The following is a 25,654-nucleotide window of genomic DNA, read 5'->3' as shown; positions in this document are numbered from 1 at the left end:
AAAATTAATTTGGGCTATGCTCTTGATAAGTTTAAGAGCCTAGAATTTGCTGCCACACTGGCACTTAAATACTTATTACAAAGTGATTTTTTTTTTTTTGATTGAGGTATAAGTGACATACAACACCATACTAGTTTCAGGTGTACAACATGATTTGATATCTACATATATTATAAAATGATCACCACAATAAGTCTAGTTAACATGTGTCACCATAATTAGAAAAATATTTTTCCTGTGATGAGAAGTTTTAAGTTCTACTCAGCAACTTTCAAGTATATACTACATAATTATTAACTATAGTCATTATGCTGTACTTTACATCCCCATGACCTATTTAAAACTGGAGTTTTATACCTTTACATCCCCTTTACTCATTCTGGCCTCCCTTCACTCCCCCACCTCTGGCAACCACCAATCTGTTCTCTGTATCTATAACTTGGTTTTACTACAAAGTGATTTTATTTACTCATTTAAAATGCCTTGATTTGATCCTAATTCATGGTTACTGATTTCTGATCGTATTCTACAGTTTACACACCTTCAGTAAATTTTTACAATTCCTTTAAAAAGGAAAAAAATTACTTTAGCTGCTTTAATTACAACTCTCCTCTTGGTTGGCAACTGTAGAGTATAAGGATTGCCACAATCTAAGTAAGGCACTGCTCCCTAAAACTACAGCCAAACTTTGGGGGCTTTATTTTAGCAAAGTCTACATTTCCAGTACAGATATCAAAGAGTAGCAGAAAATATACTGCAGATTTCATAAAAAGAGAAAACAAAAATAGATTGCAAAAATCTGCTAGACACAAAAAATATGATCCAAAAACTCACACGAAAATGCGTAATGCCCCAAAAAGATAAAAGATCTTGTAAAAGAAGAACCAAGTTGAAGATTTGCACATCTTGATTACAAAGCTACAGTAATCAAGACAATATGGCACTGGTATATGGATACACACACATAAAATCAACAAACAGAAATGAGAGTTTAAACCAGTTTATCTATGGTTAAATGATTTTACCATTCAACAGGGAAATGCTTTTCAACAAATGGTGCTAAGGCAACTGGATATCCACATGCAAAAGAAGGAAGGTGAAACCCCACTTCACAATGGATCATTGACATAAATGAGCTACAACAAAACTCTCAGAGGAAAACACAGAGGAGTACATCTTCATGATCTTGGATTAGGCAACGATTAGTACTGAATGGTGATAAAAGACAATGATGACAAACTGGACTTTTCAATATTAAAAACTTCTGTGCAGAGACACTACCAAGAAAGTGAAAAGACAACCCATGGCCTGGAAGAAAAGACATGCGTATCATGTATCTGATAAAGGAACTTGTACCCAGAATATATAAGGCATTCCTAAAACTCAGTAATAAATAGTAAGTAATAAAAAAGCAAATAATTAAAATAATAAATGACAAAAAGTAATGAAATAATCCAATTTATAAAATAATTTTTAAAAATAACTCTATTTGAAAGTAGGAAAAACTAGAAGACATTTCTCTAAAGAAGACATACATATGGCCAACAGTACATGAAAAGAAGTTCAACATCATTAGCCATCAGGGAAATGCAAATAAAAGCTGCAATGAAATACCATTCATACACTGTTCAAACAATGAACAATAGCAAGTGTTGAAGAGATTGTGGAGAAATTGGAACCTTCATACACTGCTACCAAGAACGTAAAATGATAGTTACTTTGTAAAACAGTCTGCGAATTCTTCAATGGTCCATAACACCCATATGACCCAGCAATTTTACTCCTACCTATACACCTAAGAGAAATGAAAACACACATGCATGTTTGTAGCAACATTGTTCATTATAGCTGAAAAATGGAAATAATCCAAATGTCTATGAATTAATAAACAGAAAAATAAAATGTATATGTCAGGGTGCCTGGGTGGTTCAGCGGTTGAGCATCTGCCTTCAGCTCAGGTCATGATCCTGGAGTCCCAGGATCGAGTCTCACATTGGGCTCCCTGCAGGGAGCCTGCTTCTCCCTCTTCTATGTCTCTGCCTCTCTCTCTGGGTCTCTCATGAATAAATAAATTAAACCTTTAAAAAAATGTGTATATCTATAAAATAGATTATTTGGTAATAAAAATAAGTACGGATACATGCTACAATGTGGATGAACCTCAAATACATTAGGCTAACTGAAAGAAATCAGACACAAAATATCACATGATGTATGACCCCATACATATGAAATGTCCAGAATAGGTAAATCTAGAGATGGAAAGCATGTTAGTGTTGCTTAGGGCTAGTAGAAAGTGGAGGGGAAGAGAATGCAAGTGGCTGCTGAAGGCATGAGGTTTTCTGAAGGATGAGGAAACCATCTAAAATTAGATTAAGGTCACAGTTGCACAACTCTGTAAATATATTAAAATCAATCTACTAAATGGTACACTTGAAATGGGAAAATTTTATGGTATGAAAATCTTAAAAGAACTGTTTTTAAAAAGCCCAAAGAACAGACATTAGCCCAATAAGAGGCAAGAATTCTTACCCCAGCAGTTGTTAGGCAAGTGGTGAACTCTTTAGACAGAGAAGACAACTCTTTACACAACACAATTGTCATCCTAGGAAAGAAGTGAGCAAAGTCAGGAGGGTTCCTTGTTTTTGTTTTTTTTTTAAATAAGCATATTTAACAACTATAAGAAAACAAATCATTCCTGGGAGTAAATGTGAAAGAGGAAAGCTTTTTTTAAAGGGAAACATGCTTTCATCAGTTACCTAATTTGGGGACCCATTTGAGCAAGCATTCATGCTACAGAAAGAGGTTTAGTCCTTGGAAAAACGTTTTTCTGCAAAATCCTCTAGGAAGTACTAGATTTTCAAGTTATATCAAAGGAAATAACTAAAATACATTTTAAGGAAATAAGGTAGTACTTAAAAGATACTACATTCTGTTCACGAATGTAGTTAAAGTAAATATGCATTCATTCATTCAACAAATATTTATTGGAAGTCTTCTATTTACCAGGTACTGTCCTAAGCATTGCGGATATATCAGTAAACAAGTGAAAGCCCAGTTTCCATGGATTCTAACTTACTTGATAATTAGCAGGGAGACTATACATATGTGTGTTTATACACACATATACCTACTGTACACATACACATATACGTATATGTATACATGTAAACCCAGATATATAAGTAAAAAAGTGGAAGTAGCCACTTTTCCAAAGAACAGGCTACTCTGGGAGTGTAAGTCCCTCATCTTAAGGATGTTAAGACAAAACCAACCCCCTGTTGTGGGATGTTGCAGAGCAGTGAAGCTGTAGGTGAAGAAGGGGTCTGGAAAACATCAAGGGCCCTTCCCAATCCTAACAAACTAGACACTACTACACATTTTTTTTCTAATGAAAATTCTCATTATTTAATTAGATTTATTTAGAAAGCAGTCCTTTTTTGTCTCTTGTGACTATCTACTTAATATTATTTCTGAAATTTTTATTCCAAATCAGCAATATGGTGGGAAAGGGGCTTAGAGATTTAGCCTGGCCTGGGATTAAATCCCAGTCTGCACAAGCTAGGTAGATTATTTCATTTGAGTGTTTCCTCATTTATTTTATTTTATTTTTTTTTTATTCTGTGTGTGTGTGTGTGTTTCCTCATTTTTTTAAAGCTGGACTAATCACTTACCTTTAGAGTTATTATAAAAGTTAGAAATGATACACGTAAGTCCCTTAGCAGTCCCTTAGAGCCTAGGACATAATCAACATTCAATAATGGGTATAACCATTATTAAGAATTGAGGTTTTAGAACTATTCTGTTTTTACTTTTGTAAAATTTTATTTTTATTAAAACTAATAACGTGAGACCTAGTTTTCAGATTATCAATAAAAATTAATTAATAAAACAACCAGTTAATAAAAACATTTATAATGCAGAGTTATGGCTCAGTGAAAAGAACCCCTCTGGCTACTTAATAACTAAAACCCAAAATGAACAAACCTCTAACCTGTGGATGGTACAATGTGAATAGCAACTTTTTGAGAGGAAAGTTTCTTAAACTTTGGAAAGAAGCTGAGAAAACTCTGAGCAACTTGTATCTTTTATAGGGATACTCTTTATACTTACTGGGAAAGAGTTCTGCTTCTTTCTATGGCTGTCACTTCCTGCTTCTGGCCATGCAGAACCAGAGCCGCTGTTTTGTGAAACAGTTCAATTGAGCAGGCAGTCAGCTCTGCTAGGCTCCGGATTGCAAATGCATGTATATCCTGAATGGAAAAACAAGACAAAGCACTGTTTTTTTATTTTTTTGGGTTTTTTAGCCCAGAGGAAATGACATCACTTTGCTTCTCTCATCCTGTAGGATTTGGTATCTTGAAAGCAGCAGAGACCAATGGCTGCCCTTCAATAAACCTCTTCTACCACAGCAGTGAGGTCTTTTAACAACTGGACTCAAAATTACAAAAACAGTAGCTTCCGTGAAGTCAGGTGTGACCATGTGACCATGTTTTGGCCAAAAGATTTAGATCAAAAGTGTCTTGTTGCAGCTTCTGGGAACTTTCCCCATAATATAACACACAAACACACCCTTAGTCTCTTTTCCTCCACTCCTTCTTTCATTCCATAGTCTGGAACAAGGTTGCTGCTATACTCTTGGATTGCAAGGGTGAAATGACGAGTAGTGGTGCAACAAAGAGAAGGTGCCTGCATCCCTGATTGTGATACCCACATCTCCACACCGTTAAAAGAGAAAAAAAGGTTTAACTGCTCTGATACCTCTATTGAATTTTTACTGATTTGCTCAATTTTTTCTGTTTCCAACTGTTTCTCTCCATCTTCCTTCTCTTCTGATGGCTTGGCCAGAGATGTACTGATCCATTCGTAGGCAGTATTCCTTGCCTAAATAAGAAAAAGATTACTGCCCATCAACAGTTCAATTCAGCTCACCAAGAGGTAATAGTATGCATTGTGCACCTACCAGGAACATGTTAGCATCATAGCTAGCATCATGTAAGTCAATGCTCTGTTCTCACCCAAACATACATTTATCATACATGTATCTACTTACCTTACCACTTCTCTTAGAACACCTAACACTACCGTTCACTCATTCCTTGTTGAAATTCTCTAATCCTTTGGCCTTTTTGAAAACTGGGGTAAAAAGTACATAAAGTGCACAAATTTTCAGCACACAATTCAAGAAATGTTTACATGCATATGTGCCTTTGTAACTGTGACCCAGATCAAGATACAGAACATTCCCATCACCCCACAACAGAAGGTCCCCTCATGCCCATCCCTAAACCCTTGCCCAAAGGTAATCACTCTTCTGTCTCACTGTAAATTAATTTTACCCATCCTTAAATGCATACAAATGAAATCTTAAGTCCATTCTAATTTGTGTCTGACTTGTTATGCCTAACATACTGTCTGTTAAATCCATCCATGCTGTTGCAAGCACCAGCAGCTCATTCTTATTTCTTGCCGTGTGGTAGTTCATTTTATACCTATATCATAATTTACCATTGTCCTGATAATGGGCCTTTGAGTTGCTTCTTGTTTTGACTTTTATAATACCACCATCTTCCAGTTCTGCCTCCCCCCTTATAAGCATTCCTACTCAGACTCTTGTATGTATAGATCCTTATTTTTCAGCCCCTTAAATACCAGCATCACCTGGAGTTCTAGCCTGGCTCTCTACTTGCCTAACCCAACTCCCTCTTCCCTTTGCCCATTCTTTTTCTATAATTTTAAATATTCCCTACCTGCTGCTGACTCCTAAATCCTTATTTCCAGCACTGACCTCTCAGGAAAACAACACATTCCAGCTGCTTACTGGACATATGTATCAGGATATTTCATAGACTGATCATTCCTCTTCTCTTCAATGGCTCCCCATCAACTAGACCATGTTCTTTCATGATTGAAGAAGTACCCATGACCTAGACCTCCAGCTTCATCTCTGACCACTTTAATTTTAAGATCTAATAATAATGACCTATAAATATGCCTGTTCTTCACTCATGCTATTCCCTTAGGTTAAAATGCCCTTCCCCACCCTCTTCTTTTCTCCAAATAAAGGTAGCTCTTAGTTTTCTTTCAATCCTCCACCCAGACAGTGTTTCTTCCAGGTAACTTTCAAAACGTTCCAGGAGATTGGGCACCCAAACAACTCTTTTCTGCATGTCCACAGTCCCCTGAGTACCCATTCATCTTAGTACTTACCAAAATTAAATGTGTCTATCTCCTATACAAACATTGCTATAGGATAGTTACAGACTGTCTTACTTGGATTTGCACACCCACTATCCAGCACACTACAAAGGACACCTACTGTTTTTATCTAGCCAGCATCCATATCTCCTTTCTCTTGGTAGTAGGTTCCAGATTTTTCTCAGTTCCTGTGGTCCGGGTGGGGTTGCTTCCATCCTCTGGTTCCAAGGGTTGGCAAACAATTCAGGTTTTTACCAAGAATATTAATCCCCCGGTCCATACAGTGATTACTTCATGGATGGAAAAGTGACCCCAACCCAGGTCAATGGGCATTAGCCTCAGGACAACTGATAAAATTATTGGGGAAGGGAAGCCTTCCTTCTGTTGGGAGTTATTCAACTGGAAAAAAGTTACCCTTAAGTTGTCAGTAGTCATCCTACCACCATGTGGAAAAGATTCTCTAAGAATAAAGCCAAACTAAAAGAACACAGAGACTGGTGTGGGGACTGGGGTGGGGATAGGTGGGTAGAGAGCCATGCCTGAAGTCAGTCTTGCCCCTTGATACTCTGGTTTCTTGAGCTAATGAGTGCCCCCTTTTTTCCTAAGCCAGTCTGACTGGAGTTTCTGTCATTTGCAACTGAGTGTGTCCTGGCATCTAAGAAAAGGTTTATTGTCATTAAATAAAGGTACCCACTCGAGGACCTCTATATGGACAGAATGTGCTCAGAGCTGTAACCAGGCAATAGGAATCCACGTAAGATTAGGAGAGTCATTCCAGCTGAGAACTGAGAGTCCCACGCAGGCTACATCATGAACGAGCTAGAGCAGAATGTATGTACCCAGATAATTCATTTCAAGGTTCTTTCTCCTATGACACAGGAACTCCCATAGAGTTCAGCTATGAACACCTTCAAGAACAATCTGGCTCTGATCTATAACTCCCCTATGCATTAAATCCTCAAATTAGGGGGATCCCTGGGTGGCTCAGCGGTTCAGCACCTGCCTTTGGCCCAGGGTGTGATCCTGGAGACCCAGGGTGTGATCCTGGAGACCCGGGATCGAGTCCCATGTTGGGCTCCCTGCATGGAGCCTGCTTCTCTCTTGCCTGTGTCTCTGCCTTTCTCTCTCTATCATGAATGAATAAATAAGTTAAATCTTAAAAAAAAAAAAAAAAAACTCAAGTTAAATAATAATAATTGTATAAAAGATTGGAAACAAGAAAACCCGAAGTGTGCTAAGAAAACTGTGAAGCAACTAGTAAAACCAGAGCAGGCAGTGCATTTATTCAGTTCATCCATTACAAATATTTACTACACACTGTCCTAAGTGCTGGGAACAGTAGCGACTAATATAATATAAATATTACTCTAGTGCAAAAACATAGCAAGAAACAAATAAGTGAAGAAAATAAAATAGAAAGATGGAGAGTGTGGACTGGATGAGAAGGCAAACTAGGTTTGGATGGTCAGGAGGGATCTTGAGACGTGATACCTGAGCTGAAATCTGAAGTTTAAAAGTTTAAAATGCAAATATTTAGAAAATGAGTGTTGTAAGTAGAGGGAAGTCAGGTGGGTATACTCAAGGAACAGAAGGAAGACCAATACGGGAAAAGCATGGTAGAAGATGAGGTTGGAGTGGTGAGATTTTTAGAGAAAAGGACAGTGAGAGATGAGGCTGGAAAGAATCCTAAGAGATGACTAATACTCTAAATAAGTATGGGAAATGTTCTGCAATTCCTTTCAAGAAATAAAACGAGAGCAAAACCAGGGATTGATTTATCTTGGATTAAAAGAAGGAAGAAGGGGATCCCTGGGTGGCTCAGCGATTTAGCGTCTGGCTTTGGCCCAGGGTGTGATCTTGGAGACCCCAGATCAAGTCCCACAACAGGCTCCCTGCATGGAGCCTGCTTCTCCCTCTGCCTGTGTCTCTGCCTCTGTCTCTCTCTGTCTCTATGAATAAATAAATAAAATCTTTAAAAAATAAAAAAATAAAATTTAAAAAAATAATAATAATATCTAAAAGCAGAAGGGAAAATGGAACGGATGGGAATTATATAGTTTTGACTTTTCAGAAACTTGACAATACTCTATATATTTGAAAATTAACATGGGGGAAAGCAAATAAATCATACATTCTTTCCAGAGGTTGGTTTTATAGTAGCGTGGGCAAAGAAATGAAACTAATTCAGATGCATAAAGAACTGAGGAAATAAGGACGTGTGCTAATGTTGGAAAATTGGATTTCTCACTGTGTTAAAAGAGAGATACAAATGTGTCATGAGGAAAGGCAAAGCAGGAAGAACCATGTAGAGGTGGACTGAAATTAGAGTTACCAGGGTGAACTCAAATCTCTAACGTATGTACAATATACAAATATAGGGGTGTGTGTATCTGAATACATTTCCTAGCTCTGCCCACAGGGCCTGGAAGCAAAGACACCCCAGCAGTGATGAGCTCCCACATGTTAGCCTGTAATACTAAAAAGAAACCATGGCTCCTTGAAGAAATGGCTAATTCCAGGGCTGGCATATGGAAGGTACAAAGTGAGTCCAAAATATCCTGTTATGCCAGAAAATAAGGAAATACTCCAAACAATGGTAAGTGCATGTCACACAGGAGTCCATATGAAGGACAACTTGAATACCAAAATAATTTAAAACCGTAATGAATTACAAACCAAAGGAAAGAAACAGAAACCCATGAGATCATATTAAGTAACAGATAATAAATGAATAAACAAGAGAAGGGAGAACTCTTAAACTCTTAACTAGAGTAGAATGCCAAGAGCCAACTGATAAATGTGGGGCGAGTGCTGGGGTTAAAACAAATCATCATTTTGCAACCATCACTGGAAACACTGGTGCAGCAAGAATCACAGATGCTAAATAGAGAAGGGAAATTATGATGAGGATCAGGGTATCTGTCTTATGTCTCTGCACAGAAAGTTTATTAGTAACAGAGGGAGTCAATCTTAACCACACAGTGAGAAATCAGGCAACAAGGCACAATGAGGGGAAGATGTGCCTTGGGTCCTGTGCATTGGGTGTGACAACATGGGAAAGATACGTCATCACTTAGGAAGTAGCTTGCTTGGAAATGCATAACCTGACGTTAATCGTGAGATCAGACAAACCCAAATGAGGAATACTCTATTTTTATACACAGGGGAAGAGAAATTTGTATTTCTCATAATAAAAAATAAGGAAAAGTGGGGAACTACTCCAGATGAAGAGAGGCTGAAAGTACATGACAACTAAACACAATCTGTGATCATGTACTACCTCCAATGTTAGAGGAAAAAGTTTAATACAAAGGATATTGTTGGGCCAGTTGCCAAAACCAGAATGTGGTCAAGTGGACAACAGATTAAGTAAAAATATGGTATCAGGGGCGCCTGCGGGTTCAGTCAGTTAAGCATCTGCTTTCAGCTCAGGTCATGATCCCAGGATCCCAGGATCAAGCCCCACATTGGGTTCCCTGCTCAGAGGTGAGTCTGCTTCTCCCTCTCCCTCTGCTGCTCCCCCTGCTCCTACTCTCACTCTCTCTCTAATAAATAAAATCTTTTTAAAAATATAGTATCAATGTTAAGTTTACTGTGGTGATAACTACCGTGGTGACATAAGGGTATATCCACATTCTTAGCAGATACATACTAACATATTTATGACTAAAGTGCTATCGTATACACAATTAATTCCCCAAAATAGTCCCAATAATAACAATGTGCATGCATGAGCGTGTGTGTATGTTTGTGTAGTGCTGTATGGGGGGAAGGGGAAGAAGGGGAGATGAAGGGGAAGGGATAGGAGAGGGAATGAGAGAACAAAGGCTCAGACATGACTGATGAAATGTATGAAGTAAAATATTACTAATAGGCGTACCTGCATAAAAGATACATGAATGTTATTTCCTTTATCTGTGCAATCTTTCTCTAAGTTTGACATTATTTCCAATTCAAAAAACACTATGATGATTCATGTCAGAAAGTGCTGTAGTCAAGTACTACAGTTGAGATGAGGAAGATGAGTGCCTAGGGGATGATCTAAAAAGTTCCTTGGGGAATGCAGCATTTTAAATGGAGATGGGAGAGTGGGATAACAAATCTAGCATCACATTCCTTACCCTGCAGTATCCAGATAACTGTAATGGCTGTCCTGGCCAGGCAGCAGTGTGTACCTGCTGCTAACTAATCCGAAAATGTATCTGGAGATTTTGAGAGGAGGGTACAGAGGCAGCAAGCAGCCCAAGACCCAGTGGAGAGTGTCCCATGAGTTGGCAGTAGCATATATGCTATAGGTGTACTGCTCTGGAAACAGACCCTCCCTACCCACTTTGACTAAAGCCCTTCCATGTTCCAAGTGCGTGAAGGTAAGTCAGACATCGCCGTCAAAGACCAAGGCCTAAAAGCTGTGGGATTTTCATTTTCACGTGCTAAAAGGTCACTGGGCTCTGGGAAATGATAACCTCCATTCAAGCCATAAGGGCAGGGGCCACATTCCATTATCTCTAAATCACTCAGAGACCTAAGAACAGGAAGACCCCAATAGAGGCTAGCCACTGGGAAAACGAAGGCTGGGGAGCACCGCCAATGCTGTGGTCTCATGTGAGCTTTCAGATAAGCAAGCATTCCAAATGAAAACAGCTGAGGATGGCAGATGTGTGGGGCAGGCTCCACTGGGGAGGGCAGATGTGAGATCTGCATGTTAACCTGGGAATCCAGGAGGCAGGCAGAAGATAGAGAACTCAGGATATATACCCAATTTCGTGACATCCTTGCCAGGAAGCTAGAATCTTATATTCTTCATCCGGTAAATTGACATAAGTAAAAAAACGAAAATCACCAAGAAGTAATAACTTACCTTGGTAAGTTTCTCAGGTTTGGAGGAGACATGCAGCTGGGAAAATAGCTCTGTTATTTCTTTGGTAAAGTCTTCGTCATCTAAAAACAAAACAAAAACCAAGTCCCATGTAAGACACAGCAGAAAGACTGATGGAGTGGGTAGGTGCTGAGGAGGAAGAGGAAAGGCACGGCAGGAACAGCAGCAGCAATTTAAATGAGCAACGTGCTTCAGTACTTACAGAATCTTCTATAGATACCAATGAATTCTTTCGATGGGCTTATAAAAAGTGTCATTATCCCATTTTAGAGATAAAGAAACTAGGCCTTTAAGTGGTTAATTTACTTCCCCCAAATCTCATAGCATAGATTAGGAGGCAAACATTGGCCTTCCCACCCCAGTCCAAATCCTGTGCTCTTTATATTCCAGATGTATGAATGAGAACTGGTGAAAGCAGTACTATGCCTGTGTTTTGAAGAAAGTGGAGTCAGGACATAAAACATGAATACAACTTAGCCAAGAGACAAGGAAATCTCAGTGAAAAAAGTAATAGAGGCAGAGGTGAAAGAAAGCATGGCAATAAGTTTAACATGTTTGGGAGTGCTATGTAAGGGAGAGGTAAGAATAAAGCTAGAAAGTTAAGGAGAATCCAGGTAAAAGAGGGCCTTAAAAACAACAGTGAGGAATTCAAACTTTTTATTGAGGGAGTGAGGAGATGCTGAATGATTTTTAAGAGAGATAGATATGTCCAATTTAAATTTTAGAAAGATCCACTGGCGCACGGTGAAGGATGAACTGAAATGGGAACAAGAGGGGGGCAGGGGGAGTGGGCAGGGAGGCTGAGGCAATGATCGGGGATACAGGTGGAAATAATGATGGATAAGAAGAAAGGAAGAGGAAAAGGGATCCCAGAATGTTGGAAGGAGGAAAGAAAGTTGTTGGTTAAGAAGCCTGAGAGATGATGGGAAACACAGAATATTTGTATTTGAGAAACATACAGGCAAACAGGTAAAGTCAATATAAACAAAAAAACATACACACCCAAATAGCAAAAAATGCTGTTTTCCTTTCCACTCATCTAAATCTTACTGAATTTTCTCAGATCAAGGAAGGCTTCTCTCAACTGTACAATGTAGGGAGAACTCTTGTATATAGAAATCTTCTAGCACTTACAATCTCTAAGTGTATTTCTGAGTCACCAGTTCATGGTTTACCAGGGCAAATTATTACTGCTTTATACCTGTTTTTTCCCCCAAAACCCTTAGAAAAAAAAATTCCATCTTCATTCTTCTCTCTCCATCTGCTATCCTTTTACCTTTCTCTCTTGGTGTTCAAGACAAAATTCAAATGGTTTGGTGATCCCAGGTGTAATATGGCCTGGGAAAAGCTGATCTCCTTAATACTACAGCTGTCACTACATAAATCCTCTTAGCAGCTCCTAATCAAATCCCACTGTCTAAAAACCTAAAATCTGACAGGCATTTTGTTTTTCTAGCAAAGCTTCTAAATTATATGGGAGCAAGGGAGTATCTGAATCTATACTGGGATGCATATACCCCAAGGAGTTCACAAAATAACCCAATAGAGTACTGGGGGGGGGTGGGGAATAACTTTTATTTTTGGGCAGCAGTGTGTACCTGCTGCTAACTAAACCATCCTTTAAAAACTTCTATTTTAGAGTATACTTTAGAATGTAAGTAATATATTATCATAGTAGTACGTGTATATAAACAACAAATGTACATACATTAGGTCTAAGTACTCAAAATCTTTTACTGCTAAGGATTGATCCAAAAATGTTTGGAGATCGTGTCATGTACTTCCTTCAGACCTAAGTATAAAATGTAGTTGTTGCATTAGGATAAAAGTGCGAGGATGGAAATGAGGTAGGGCTAGTGTTTTGGAGGGATTCAGGAGAGGCTAGAGTCTCCCTCTGAGGCAAAGGGATCAGATGCATAAGATAGAGGGGCAAGAGCTAAGTCTGTTGATGTAAAGTAAAGATGTCAGCATCACCAGAACCAGATTCTATGGTTTTCTCTCCCCTCTGCTACCACTGCCTTTTTTTTTTTTTTAATATTTTCATTGAGATATAATACCAAGATCAGTGTTGCGTTTTTATCCAAAAATCCCTGGAGAAAACTGTTGGGGAGCGTAATGTGCAGCACTTGGGTGCCTTCTTTTCAGAGTCCTGATCTCTAGCAAACAGGTAGGGGAGAAAAATGTCATAGACACAAATCCATCTGTTCAGAAATGCCATTAGAGTCCTCAGAATGGTATTTAAAGATCAGGATTTCTGATTACTATGCAAAGCCAGATGTTGACTAAATTGAGCAAATACTGTTAATGGTATTATGTACAAATAAATAAAGTTTATAAATAACTGGGGATTGCCACATTAGGGCTTAGTTAGGAACAATAGAGCAACTTACGCAAAACAAAATTAATTTATGGATTTCCTGCTAAGCATAGATCTTTATTTACTTATCACACCCTAATAATGAAAATAGCAGTCACCATCTGTTGAGTGCTTACCATGTGTCACACCTTAAATATTTCATTTAGTCCTTACAACAACCTGAGAGGAATTAGCATCCTTTTCTTACAACTGAGAAAACAGAAGTTGAATGTTAAGGAATTTTCCAAGGTCACATGGCTTAGGAAACAGCAGATCTTGATTTTGAACCCAGGTCTAACTCCAAAACCCATCCTTCTATCCATCATGCTATACTGTCTTCTCAGTACTTCAGGGAAGCTTTAAAAACTTATACTCAAGAGCCATTTCATACCAGGACCAGGATTTTTACATAGAATATATAGCAAAATGTTATATAACCAGCCAATGTGACTTCTTAGTCACATTCTTAGAATGCAGTGCAAAACAAAAATGGGAACAAAAAGAGGAAGTTTTTCTTAGTATAGAATCCATACATTCTACTTTACTTCCCTCTCTCATAAGAAAGGCCCTAAGACTCACTCAAAGTGCCCTTTTAATACACAACTTGAATAAGACTGGTTTCCGGGACACCTGGGTGAGTGGTTGAGGTCTGCCTTTGGCTCGGGGCGTGGTCCTGGAGTCCCAGGATCAAGTCCCACATCGGGCTCCTTGCATGGGGTCTGCTTCTCCCCTCTCCCTATGTCTCTGCCTCTCTCTCTCTCTCTCTGCTTCTCTGTCTCTCATGAATAAATAAATAAAATCTTAAAAAAAAAAAGACTGGTTTCCAACCAAAGCTGATTAAAGATAGATAGTAAGATTCAGAGGGTATTATAAGCAAGCTCACTGATAAAGAGAATTAAAAGATGGGCAGATTAATGCACAAAAGAACACAAACATGCACAATTCTGAAAAGCAATAGAGACATTTCTAAAAGACTAGCATTTTAGGATAATGTAACATAGTAGTTCTCAAAAACATTTTGGTCTCAGGACCCCTTTATATTCTTAAAACTTTTTGAGAACCCCATAGAGTTTTTTAAATATAAGTTATATACCTGTCAACACTTATTATATTAAAACTTAAAACTGAAATGTTTGAAGTATTTAATTCTTTAAACACACTTGTTGACATAAAATTTTTAAGAAAAACAAATATATTTTCCAAAAAAGAAAAACTTTAGTGAGATCAATACCATTGTTTTATATCTTTGCAAATCTCTTTAATGCCTAGCTTAAAGACAGCTGGATTCTTGTATCTGCTTATACATTCAATGTGTTGTGATATATTATTCTAAGCACATGAAGAATATTCAAGCTCACATAGTTGGAAAGATGAGAATGATTTTAATAGCCTCTGCACATAATTGTGGATATTCTTTAATACTACACCAAAGTTCAACAAATAGTTATTTCTTAAAAGTTAGTTACAATGTACAACCTGAAATCATATCATAAAATTTTGAATTCAGTTACATTAAATCAAAATTTACTGGTCTCTCTTGCCCACGTATGACTTTGTAACATCACCCAACATCACCGGTAAGTCATCCAGAAAATACTGGTTCTCTGAATTATGCAGATCTAAACGCTGACACATTTGAATACCCCTAGGAGATCAAATTTGTTACTATCACCACCAATTTTATCAAAAAAATCTGTAAGCAATGGGAAGCTGTCAAGCTCACTACTATAACAAACAAGTTTTACAAAATTCTAAATTTTGCATAATTTAAATTTTACTAGCCACAAATATTTCTTTCCTTAAGGTGTCCTGAAGGCTTATTTCATTCATTTTTAAGAAAATATTTACCAAATATCTAATTCTGAACAGTCTGTGTGACTGCAATCTTTTTATATAAAAACTGTGTTCCATGAAAAAAACAGGTACTCTAGCTTACAACCCAAACAATAACAGTACTTCTCCATGAGACAACTTCCATACCATTCACACAAAATATGAAAAATAAGTGTATTCAAGGGTCAAGCCTTAGTAAGATTAATCATTGTTACTGCTTCATGAGACAAGGTTAAATGAACTAGCACTTAAAAAAATTTTATCTATTTTTTTTTCTTACTATGAATGCACGGCAGCTGTAAACAGCATTAGTACAGTTTGATACCACTGTCTTGATCTGTTAAGACACCAGTAATTTAATCACCACTGCTCTTGCACCATCAGTACAAATATCAAAATAATAAATTAAAAAAAAAAATCTTGGTATTATGATGCAAAGAGTTTTGACATATGGATTCCCTGAAGAAATCCTAGGGACCAAGAATCTGTAGACCCCACTTTTCAAACCACTGACTTAATCTACCATATGGGTAATTGGCCCATGTGTCTTGATGGACACTGAGGGAATTTTTCTAGTCACTTTTAATGTTTACAACTCATTTCATTTATTAAAAAAGGCAAAAAAAAAAAACTGTATTAAGTCTAGTAAAAAAAATGGTCAGTGTTTAAAACATATTAGAAATATTTCCAGCTAAACTTTAAAATAAAACAATTCTTAAAAGCTTAAGATTCAGCTGACTAGAAATTACATTTTATGTAAACTACCTTGTTTCCTGATAATTTTGCAAAAATGAGTAGTTACTAATATTTTCTGGAGTATGCAGACACTAGGAATATGGCATAAAAAAACTATCGAAAATAAAAAATACAAATTATCACCTACATTTGGGATAACTGCCACCTTGCATGCCTGAATTCAAGATGAAGACAGGGATCACAGAATTTAGAGAGGCACAGGAGCAGTATCTAGGGATATAAAAGAAGCTCACAGGGATGACCAGCCTGACTGAGGCAGGAATCTAACAAGGGTGACTCTCTAACCAAAAAAGCAGGCAGATCTGTGAGTCCAAGATGAGACCTTGGGGAAGTCGCGAACAGTTTGGGGGGGCAGGAGCAGGGAGTGGGGCAAAGATATGCACATAAGGCCAACTGCTCACATCAATACCTAGTCAGGGGCAAGGCAGCAAAAAGTAAAATCAGATTAGCATAACTGGAGAAAAAATAATTTATTTCGAGGGCAAAACACTGCATATAAACATGCTACATCCCTTCCACTCAAATGTTAGATTTTCATATTACCTTTTTTCTCTTCTTCCTCTTCCTCACAGAACTCTGCTAGAGAAAATGCTTCCTTGAGTTGCTCCAATTCAAGTTTTAGAGTCTGTAGTTCTTCTCCACTTAAAGAATTAAGAATAGATTTCACCTGAATAGATACAAAATAATAAGCTGTGAGAGTACAAAACAAAGAGAAAAACATTTTAAACACTTTAAATAGCCTCAAAAAGAGGCTATAGACCAAATTAAAATAAAAATTATGAGTTCATCAGCCAATACAAACTATTCCTTAAGAACCTTAATACAGAGGCAAGCCATTACAGAAAGGTAGGGAGAAATTATATTAAAAAAAAAAATAGAAGCCAGAAACATCCAGAAATTATTAGTGCTTAACAATTGCTAAGAAATTAGGGGGAAATTAAACAGTTTTGAATCAATTAAAAACTAGCAGGTAATTGTATCCAAATTGGCAGCATAAGCCAGAGAGACTACAAAAAAAAAAAAAAAAAAAGACTAACACAAAGGCACAATACAGATGTGCTATTAAGACCTCTTGGTGAACCTGTCCTTTTCTGTTTAAATTAAAAACAGTAACACCCAACTAATTCTATTTCTAGCAATTAGTTCAAACATTAGTTTGTTTTGCTACAGTATTTTTTTTTTTTATTTGCTATAGTATTTTTAAAGAGTTTCCAGGCTCCATGTGAAATACATTTCACCTTCCAATTGTACAGAGAGGAAACTATGCAGCACTCCTTTGCTGGGAGACCATCCATCTGAAATCATTGGTTTGGAATTACCTTTATTTCACTTTCTCGCGAAAGCATCTCCAGAGCTTCCAGATGCGAAAGGCCTTGAAATTCATCAAAGAGGAGCCCATAATGAGTTTTCTTGTCCGTTTCCAAGGTAACCTCATTGGAGGTCCATAGCTCTTCTTTCTCCTTTGCCTCTCGTAAAACCTGAAAAAAAGGTGGAGGAGTACCCTGCAGTCAGTAATGAGAGCTCAAGGGTGAGTTCTGAGAGCTGAGGAAGCAAAGCTGAGATGGTAACAGGACAGAGTGCTACCCTTTCATTCCTGGCACTGCAATTCAAATCTGATAGGCTAAGGAGCTGCTGGGAAAAAATGGTCACACATAATTTGATCCTGGACAGGGTAAATAACACCCAAGGAACCAGGTGTTTCTCTGAAAATGCTTTAAACATTAATGTACTCAACAGCTCTGAAAGGGCTTGTCACCTTCTACTACACTGAGAGGAGGCTCCTGCAGAAAAGAAAGAGGAGGAGAAAAAAAAAAGGGGGGGCATTTCTCTAAGCATTAGAACTCTCACCAGCCACCTCCCACCCAAAACAAGCTTTACTGAAAATTCTTCAAAAGGAAATACTAACAAGGTCTACCATAGGCAAAAATACAGATCAAAACAGAAACATGAGGTAAACAGGTAAATACAACAGTACCTGAGACAATGTAGAATTCCGGTTCATCAGACCCTTGGTTCTTTTAAATCCAGGATCCCCTTCTGCTATTACATCCATTGTCTTTTTCCCAATGAATTCTAAGGCATCCAAACCCCCACTGATCACGCTCTTTCCCTAGGAAACACATTCAACTCCATTACAGTAATACTGAAAAAAGACATCTGCATGTTTTGATTATATAAAATAGTGGCTCCAATACCAAGCACTGGCAAGAATGTGGAGCAAATAAAACAATCATCCACTGCTTGTGGAATGTAAACAGGTTTAAACAGTTTGGACAACTGTATGTCAGTATCTACTACAGGGGACCATATGAAAATCCTATGACCCAGCAATTTTACACATGGTTGCATACTCAACAGAAATGTGTACAGAGGCTCATCAAAAGACATATAAAATGGAGCAGCCCAGGTGACTCAGCGGCTTAGCACTGCCTTCAGCCCAGGGCGTGATCGAGTTCCACATCGGGCTCCCTACATGGAGCCTACTTCTCCCTCTGCCTGTGTCTCTGCCTCTCTCTCGGTGTCTCTCATGAATAAATAAATAAATAAATCTTTAAAAAAAAAAAAAAAAAAACCACTATATTCACAGAGTACAGTCCACCATCCATTTTACTCACTGTGGTTTGAACAGCAGTAGAGATGGTTGAAAATACACCAAATGGCCCAATCAATGAGGAAGAGTTTGCATTCTCATTGGCATTTGTCTCTCCTATAAAAGGAAGAGGATGTGTCAACATGAGGGATGATCCAAAATAGTTTTGGCTTATTAGCATCTATGTGAAATTTTAAAAGTTTGACCTTGCTTCCTATACACAGGGTAGCCTGAGCCTTTTTTGTTTTATTAAACTATTTACCTATTTTAAAATGAAAACTAACATAGTTTTTTTCATTTTCATTTCATTTCCAAAATAAAATCCAGTCTTTTGAACTACTGATATATGTAACAATACATTACACACTACATGATTCCATATACATGATCTTCTGGACAAGATCAAACTTTAGGCAAAAAATAGATTAGCAATCGCCAAAATTTGAGAGTAAGTGATAGGTAGGACCACAAAGGGGCATGAATAGTCTTCTGGGGGTGATGAAAATATTCTTATATTTTGATTACACAAACACATAGAGGAAATATTCTATACTGTATAATCACAATGGACTGTGATTATACTGTATAAACAGGATGTTATGTTCGTTGAAATACGTAAACTATATACCTAAAAAGAGTAAATTTTACTGTATATAAATTATACATTTACATGTAATTTTTATATAATTAATTATAAATCAATAAATCTGACTTTTAAAAATATGGCCTATTTTAAATTTTATCCTAGAAAATTATGCTTATTGGAGAAAAAAAAGTGAGACCATCAAAGAGAGACAAGAATGAAAGACAATAAAGCCCCCGAGAGATGGAGAAAGCAAAACCAGGGCCTGAAAAACTTCCTGTTTTCTGGTCCCAGGCCATCTTGATCCCTGGTTATAATTTTGTCTTTTGTGGCTTAAGTGAGAATACACTGATCAAAGCAGGTATCCAAAATTAAATTTCACCCTCATAAAAATTCAAATACACAAAAAAATAACCTTCTAAAACTAAACACGTTAACATATTTTTCATATCACAACAGAGTCAAATTCAGCTAACCCTTCTTGGGCTCTTACTCATTTGTGCCAAACACAATGCTAGGCAATTCTTGTATTCTATATTCATGGCCTTATTTAATGTTTGTAACAGTCCTCTGACATACATCATCCCACTTCACAGATGACTAAAGTGGCTAAAGGACACAGAACTCGGTTAGAGGAAGATTCCAAACCCCATTCTCACCAGTACCATGATGCCCCAAACATCAGACACTCAATAAATATGTACTGAAAAATTGGCTCAACTGTTCCATTTGACCCATAATTCTAGGTCTTCAGTTTCCATATACTGACCTGCTGCATACTGGACTTCAGTTGAAATTTCACTGGGACTAGGAATTCCAAGAGAAGTCTCTGCCTTCTCAATGACATTTGAAATACCTTGTCCTAATGAGAAAAATGGTAACATTTTTCAAAAATCATAAACTGAAGAAACAAACCAAAAACAATCCTGCAGATTTTTTTTAAAGATTTTATTTATTCATAGAGATGCAGAGAGAGAGAGAGGCAGAGACACAGGCAGAGGGAGAAGCAGGCTCCATGCAGAGAGCCCGACGTGGGACTCAATCCAGGGTCTCCAGGATCACGCCCTGGGCTGCAGGCAGCGCTAAACCACTGCGCAACGGGGGCTGCCCAATCTTACAGATTTTTAAAGTCACTATGGCCACAGACACGTTATACTGACCATACACAACTGATGTTCATTTCCATAATATTAACAAAAAAACAAAACAAAAAAACAAACTTGATTTACCACCACACAATAGTTTTAAATTAACAATGTCTGGTTAATGAGAAAACAAGAAACTCTAATAAGAAATGCTAATGAGAAAATGCTGCAAATTCTAGGTATACTACAAATCAGCCCATCATTCCTAACAAATTCTCAAACTACAAAGCCCTTAAGTAAACATGGAAGAGGAATTAGGTCATTTTCAATACAGATCTGTAGCAACATATACCCAAAAACTGATAAAATGGTGGATGATCTTACCTACTGTAGCTACTGTAGCTGAGGCTGAAGAGAGTAAGGACTTGCCCCAGCTGCCCCAATATCCCCATCCAGTCTGAGGTACATCTTTGGAAACAGTCTCCTGTTCTTCCCAGTAGGCAGAAAAACAAAAGGCAAAAGAAAAGGGAAAAAAAATAAAGAATAAGAGAGAATACAGAGAAGGTATCTAATTAGCCAAAAGTAAAAAAAAAAAAAAAAAAGCCCAAAGTACAGGTGAAAAAATAGGTATTATTAAGCTAAAGAATTGTACTGCTTGCCTGACATCACTTGCATTTAGGCACCATGTAGCACAGGCATTTATACTCATGCCTTACTCATAAAGGCATTTATAAAACTGAAAAGATTGTGTTTTACGGCTTTTAAAGAAAAGAAATAGATACAATATCCAAATTCCTTTTAGCTCTAACTTTTAATCCCAGTGTTTTAAAAGATACTCTACTTTGCCTACAGCCTGTGATGCCTCAACAGGGAGAACTTCTGAAGTCTCAAGGTCACTGGAAGGTTTGGACTCTGGTCTTTTCCTAGTGATAGCTGCAAGCTCTGATTTATTCTCTGGCTTGGCACTTTGGTCAACGAACTCAGAATTCTCGGCCAGCTCACAGTTCCCATCTTCAAGGGTGGAGGTTGCTTCGGTTACCACTGGTGTCTCAGTATCATCTTTATCTGACATGATTAGATCATTGCCTGGTAAAATAAAAGTCAAAGAAAAAAATTAACCTTATAGGCTTTTTTGATTTAAGCTTTTCATTTTGAGATTATCATAGAGTTACATGCAGGTTTAAGAAATACAGACAGATCTGTATATCCTCCATTCAGTTTCTTCCAATGGCAACCACTTGCGTAACCACAGTCTAATATGACAACCAGAAAATTAATACAACCATCTTCAGATTTCATCAGTTTTACAGGCACTCATGTACATGTATTTAGTTCTAAGACATTTTATCATACATATAGATGTGTGTGACCATCTACACACTCAGGCTACAGAAAAGTTCAATCCCAAGGATCCCTTGTGTTGTCTTTTTTCAGTCACATCCCCCCGACCCCACCCCCACCAACCCAGAGCAACCCCTAATCTGTTCTCCATCTCAATATGAGACACTATATAAATGGATTCATACAGTATGTGACCTTTTGAGATTAACTATTTTCACTCAGCCTAAGTCCTTCAAGATCCATCCAAATTGTTTTATCAATAGTTTCTTTCCTTTTTTTTTTTTTTTGCTGAGTAGTATTCCTTGTATGGATGTATTTTAGTTTTACCATTTACCCATTGAAGGATATCTGGGCTGTTCCTGGTTTGGGGCTATTACAAACAAAACAGCTAAAAATATTAACATACAGGTTTTTGTGGGAACATAGCTTTTATTTATCTGAAAAAAATGACCAAGAGTATAACTTCTAGATCATGTTAAGTACTTGTTCAGTTTTATAAGAACTGCCACTCTTTCCCAGAGTAGCTGTACCATTTTATATTACCACAAGTGATGTATGAGTGATCAAGTTTCTCAGCATTGTCACCGGCATCTGGTGATTTTTTTTTTCCTTTTTTGAGCCATTCTGATTAGGTGTGTAATAATTTCACTGTGGCTTTAAGCTGTATTTCTCTAATGGCTAATGACACAGAACATCTTTTTTCATGTGCTTATTTACCATCTGCATATCTACTTTAGTGAAATACCTATTTGTATCTTTTACTCATATTCTAGTTGGATTTATTTTGTTGGGGTTTTTTTGTTTGTTTGTTTTTTGTTTGTTTGTTTTTCTGTTTTGAGAGCTCTTTATAAATTCTGGATTCAAGTTCTTAGTCAGATATGTGGTTTGGAAATATTTTATCCCAGCCTGTAGTTTATCTTTTCATCTTCACAGGGCCTTTCACAGAGCAAAAGTTTTTCATTTCAATGAGGTACAATTTATCAATTTTTCCATTTGTTGATTGTCATTAAAAAACCTTAGTCATTATTTCTACCTCAATTTGTAAATTAAATTATAAAATTTAAGCCATGAGATAGAATCTAAATCAACCAGCTTTTGAATAGCAATGTTAACCAATTTAATCCCTTCCATAAGTACGGCTCTTTGGCAATTAAAGCCAAGATACTACTGGTGTTTTTTTACAAGAAGCAGATGCTGGTTTCCAAGACAACCTAGTATTACCAAAAGAGAAATAAATGTATCTCACACATACACACTTATACCAAAGCCTTAGGTGTATATATAAGCATTTATTTTATACCAATATTTACCAGGTGCAGAATTAGACCCAATCCAAACCATCAATATGTTTCCAATGTAGTAGAAAAGACAGACATTAAGAACTAAGACAGCTTGGCAGGGGCACCAGGGTGGCTCAGTCAGTTAAGTGTCCAACTCTTGATTTTGGCTCAGGTCATGATCACAGGGTTGTGAGAGTGAGCCCCACGACAAACTCCATGGTGGGCATGGAGTTGCTTAGGATTCCTCTCTCCTGCTCTCACCTCCGCCTGCATGTCTGTCTGTCTCTCTCTTTCACAAAAAAAAAAAAGAGAGAGAGAGAGAGAGAGAGAGAGAGATCTAGGACAGCTTGGAAACAGCACTTTAAGTAAGGTATATATAAAATGTTAAAAGAACAAAGTTTGCTGGAATCAGAGAATATGATTCACACACAAAGTATCTGAAATAAGCATAGAATAGTGACCACAAACTGAGAATGTGACTGCTAACTCCAGCCTTTAAATGTTTCTATTTGGCCTGCATAGTGTTTAAACTTTTATATTAACTGCTAACATTTAAAAATCAGACTTCGGCCGGGTGGCTCATCGGTTTAGCGCCACCTTCAGCCCAGGGCATGATCCCCACATCAGGCTCTGCATGGAGCCTGTTTCTCCCTCTGCTTGTGTCTCTGCCCCCCACACACACACCCCATGAATAAATAAAATCCTTAAAAAAATAAACATCAAACTTCATATATGAATACAGATTTTCTACTTCTCTTGTAAAGTTGAAACATCTGGTAACATGGCACCACTATTAACATGGTAATAATTAGCTCATGCCAAAGAGTTGCTGGACCTTTTTAGACAGAAAAATGTTCTCCAGTTCCCTACAATCTCCACCTAAATCCATTTGACTTGTTTGTTACCAAGCCCCTGTATACATCTGAACTTGCAACACGTACCTAAAAGGGCACTTGGGATTTTGACAGATAAAAGTGCCAATGAGAAAATTCAAAGGTGGGAAAACAACACATAGGAAGTATAAACGGAATAGACAGACCATAGATAGACATGGACTATCGACAAATAACTGTAGTTAAGATAGCAGGGAGGATGATGAAAAAGCATAAGGCTGGAAAGTTAGATGTACACACCATGGAGCCTAGATCATATATGATATACATACATTATACACTCCCAAAACACAAAGAAAAAAAACCCAGATGCAATTACCCACACACATACAAACCAAGACCCGAAGAGCATATTCGAAAATACTAAACACTAGGTCTATTCCTTCACTTGTGCAACAAAGGTCTATTTTTTTTCTAAAGATTTATTTATTTATGATAGACACACACAGAGAGAGAGAAAGAGGCAGAGACACAGGAGGAGGGAGAAGCAGGCTCCATGCAGGGAGCCGGACGCGGGACTGGATCCCGGGACTCCAGGATCATGCCCTGGGTGGAAGGCAGGCGCCAAACCGCTGAACCACCCAGGGATCCCCGCAACAGAGGTTTAATGAGCCCCTAGAATGTGCTCATTAGATATATGGCTAGGTGGAAAAGCTGCTTATATTATAATGACCAAAAAAATATATATATATTATAATGACCATTACTTTTATTATCATAATGGCTGTGCTATCCCTGTTCTCAGTGGATTCACTATCAGAAAAAGGGAAAGAAAGAGAAAGAAAGAAAGAAAGAAAGAAAGAAAGAAAGAAAGAAAGAAAGAAGAAAGAAAAGGAATTAAGAAAGAAATTAAGGAAAAGAAAAAGAAAGAAAAAAGAAAGAGAAAGAAAGAAAGAAAGAAAGAAAGAAAGAAAGAAAGAAAGAAAGAAAAAGAAAGAAAAGGAAGGAATTAAGAAAGCAATTAAGGAAAAGAAAGAAAAAGAAAGAAATTAAAAAAGAAAGAAGAAAGAAAGAGAGAGAGAGAGAGAGAGAAAGAAAGGAAGAAAGAAAAGGAAGGAATTAAGAAAGAAATTAAGGAAAAGAAAGAAAGAGAAAGAAAAAAAAGGAATTAAAGAAATTAAGGAAAAGAAAGAAAAAGAAATTAAAAAAGAAAGAAGAAAGTGAAAGAGAAAGAAAAGGCAATCTCGGGTGCATGGAACTGCACTATCTAATGTTTCCGCGAGTTCTCCAAGTGTCCTGTAGCGATGTATGTCATTCCCACAAGAACCCCCAGGACGGAAAATGACAGATGAGGCGGCCGAGCCCCACTCCTTAGGAACAGCCCGCCCACGTCTAGATGCACACACGCCGCACGGCGGCCCGGCCCGGCAGAGCAGGGAACGCGCTGGCGCTGGGTGAGGGCTCGGCGGGCGGGACTCGTCTTCCACGCTCCCCGCGCGGCGCGGCGCTCACCCGGCCGCACCCGCAGCGCCTCGGCGACCCGGGGCCGACGCCCGCCCGGCGGGTTCCCACGGGGACTCGCCTCCACCCGCACAAGCACGCGAGGGGCTCAGGGCAGACCCCGCACGCCGCCGCCGGCCGAGGACGGGCGGGCGGAGGCTGGCGGGGCCGCGACTGTCGTTGACAAGCGGCGGTCTCCGGCGGACACACGGGTGGGCTCACCGTCCCACACCCAGGTCGGGCCCCAGCCGGACGCCCGCCGCCGACCCGCGCTCCCAACTTCCACGCCCACGACGAGCGTGCCCACGCGAGCGTAGCGCTTCGATGACCCAAAGCGCTTTACAGCCGCCGCGTCCAGCCGCGAAGTGCGGGCCGCCCGGGCCCGGGCCGCTCCTCCCCCTCCCCAGCCGCCCGCACGGCCTG

At 38.3% G+C, this 25,654-nt stretch overlaps 1 protein-coding gene across 4 annotated transcripts in view; it reads right to left on the bottom strand.

Annotated features, from left to right (window-relative positions):
- FAM114A2 (family with sequence similarity 114 member A2) overlaps positions 1-25,654 on the bottom strand; it is a 30,107-nt gene that overhangs the window by 4,269 nt on the left and 184 nt on the right. For 3 of the 4 annotated variants that reach the window (XM_026008184.2, XM_072756781.1, XM_072756780.1), the window contains exons 2-12: positions 21,119-21,363; positions 20,662-20,761; positions 19,962-20,054; positions 18,635-18,726; positions 17,995-18,129; positions 17,339-17,497; positions 16,563-16,686; positions 11,057-11,136; positions 4,762-4,884; positions 4,114-4,253; positions 2,533-2,605 (exon numbers count right to left, since the gene is read on the bottom strand). In XM_026008184.2, the coding sequence (XP_025863969.1) occupies positions 2,533-2,605; positions 4,114-4,253; positions 4,762-4,884; positions 11,057-11,136; positions 16,563-16,686; positions 17,339-17,497; positions 17,995-18,129; positions 18,635-18,726; positions 19,962-20,054; positions 20,662-20,761; positions 21,119-21,349 (1,350 nt within the window). In that variant the 5' untranslated portion in view covers positions 21,350-21,363. Of the gene's footprint in view, positions 1-2,532; positions 2,606-4,113; positions 4,254-4,761; positions 4,885-11,056; positions 11,137-16,562; positions 16,687-17,338; positions 17,498-17,994; positions 18,130-18,634; positions 18,727-19,961; positions 20,055-20,661; positions 20,762-21,118; positions 21,364-25,243; positions 25,471-25,654 lie in introns of those variants that run through there. The other variant, XM_026008194.2, reaches the window with a different exon arrangement.

The sequence above is a fragment of the Vulpes vulpes genome, chromosome 4, assembly GCF_048418805.1.
Source record: "Vulpes vulpes isolate BD-2025 chromosome 4, VulVul3, whole genome shotgun sequence".
Taxonomy (NCBI): domain Eukaryota; kingdom Metazoa; phylum Chordata; class Mammalia; order Carnivora; family Canidae; genus Vulpes; species Vulpes vulpes.
The sequence above is the reverse complement of the archived record's forward strand: the minus strand, read 5'-3'. Positions and strand labels throughout refer to the sequence as shown.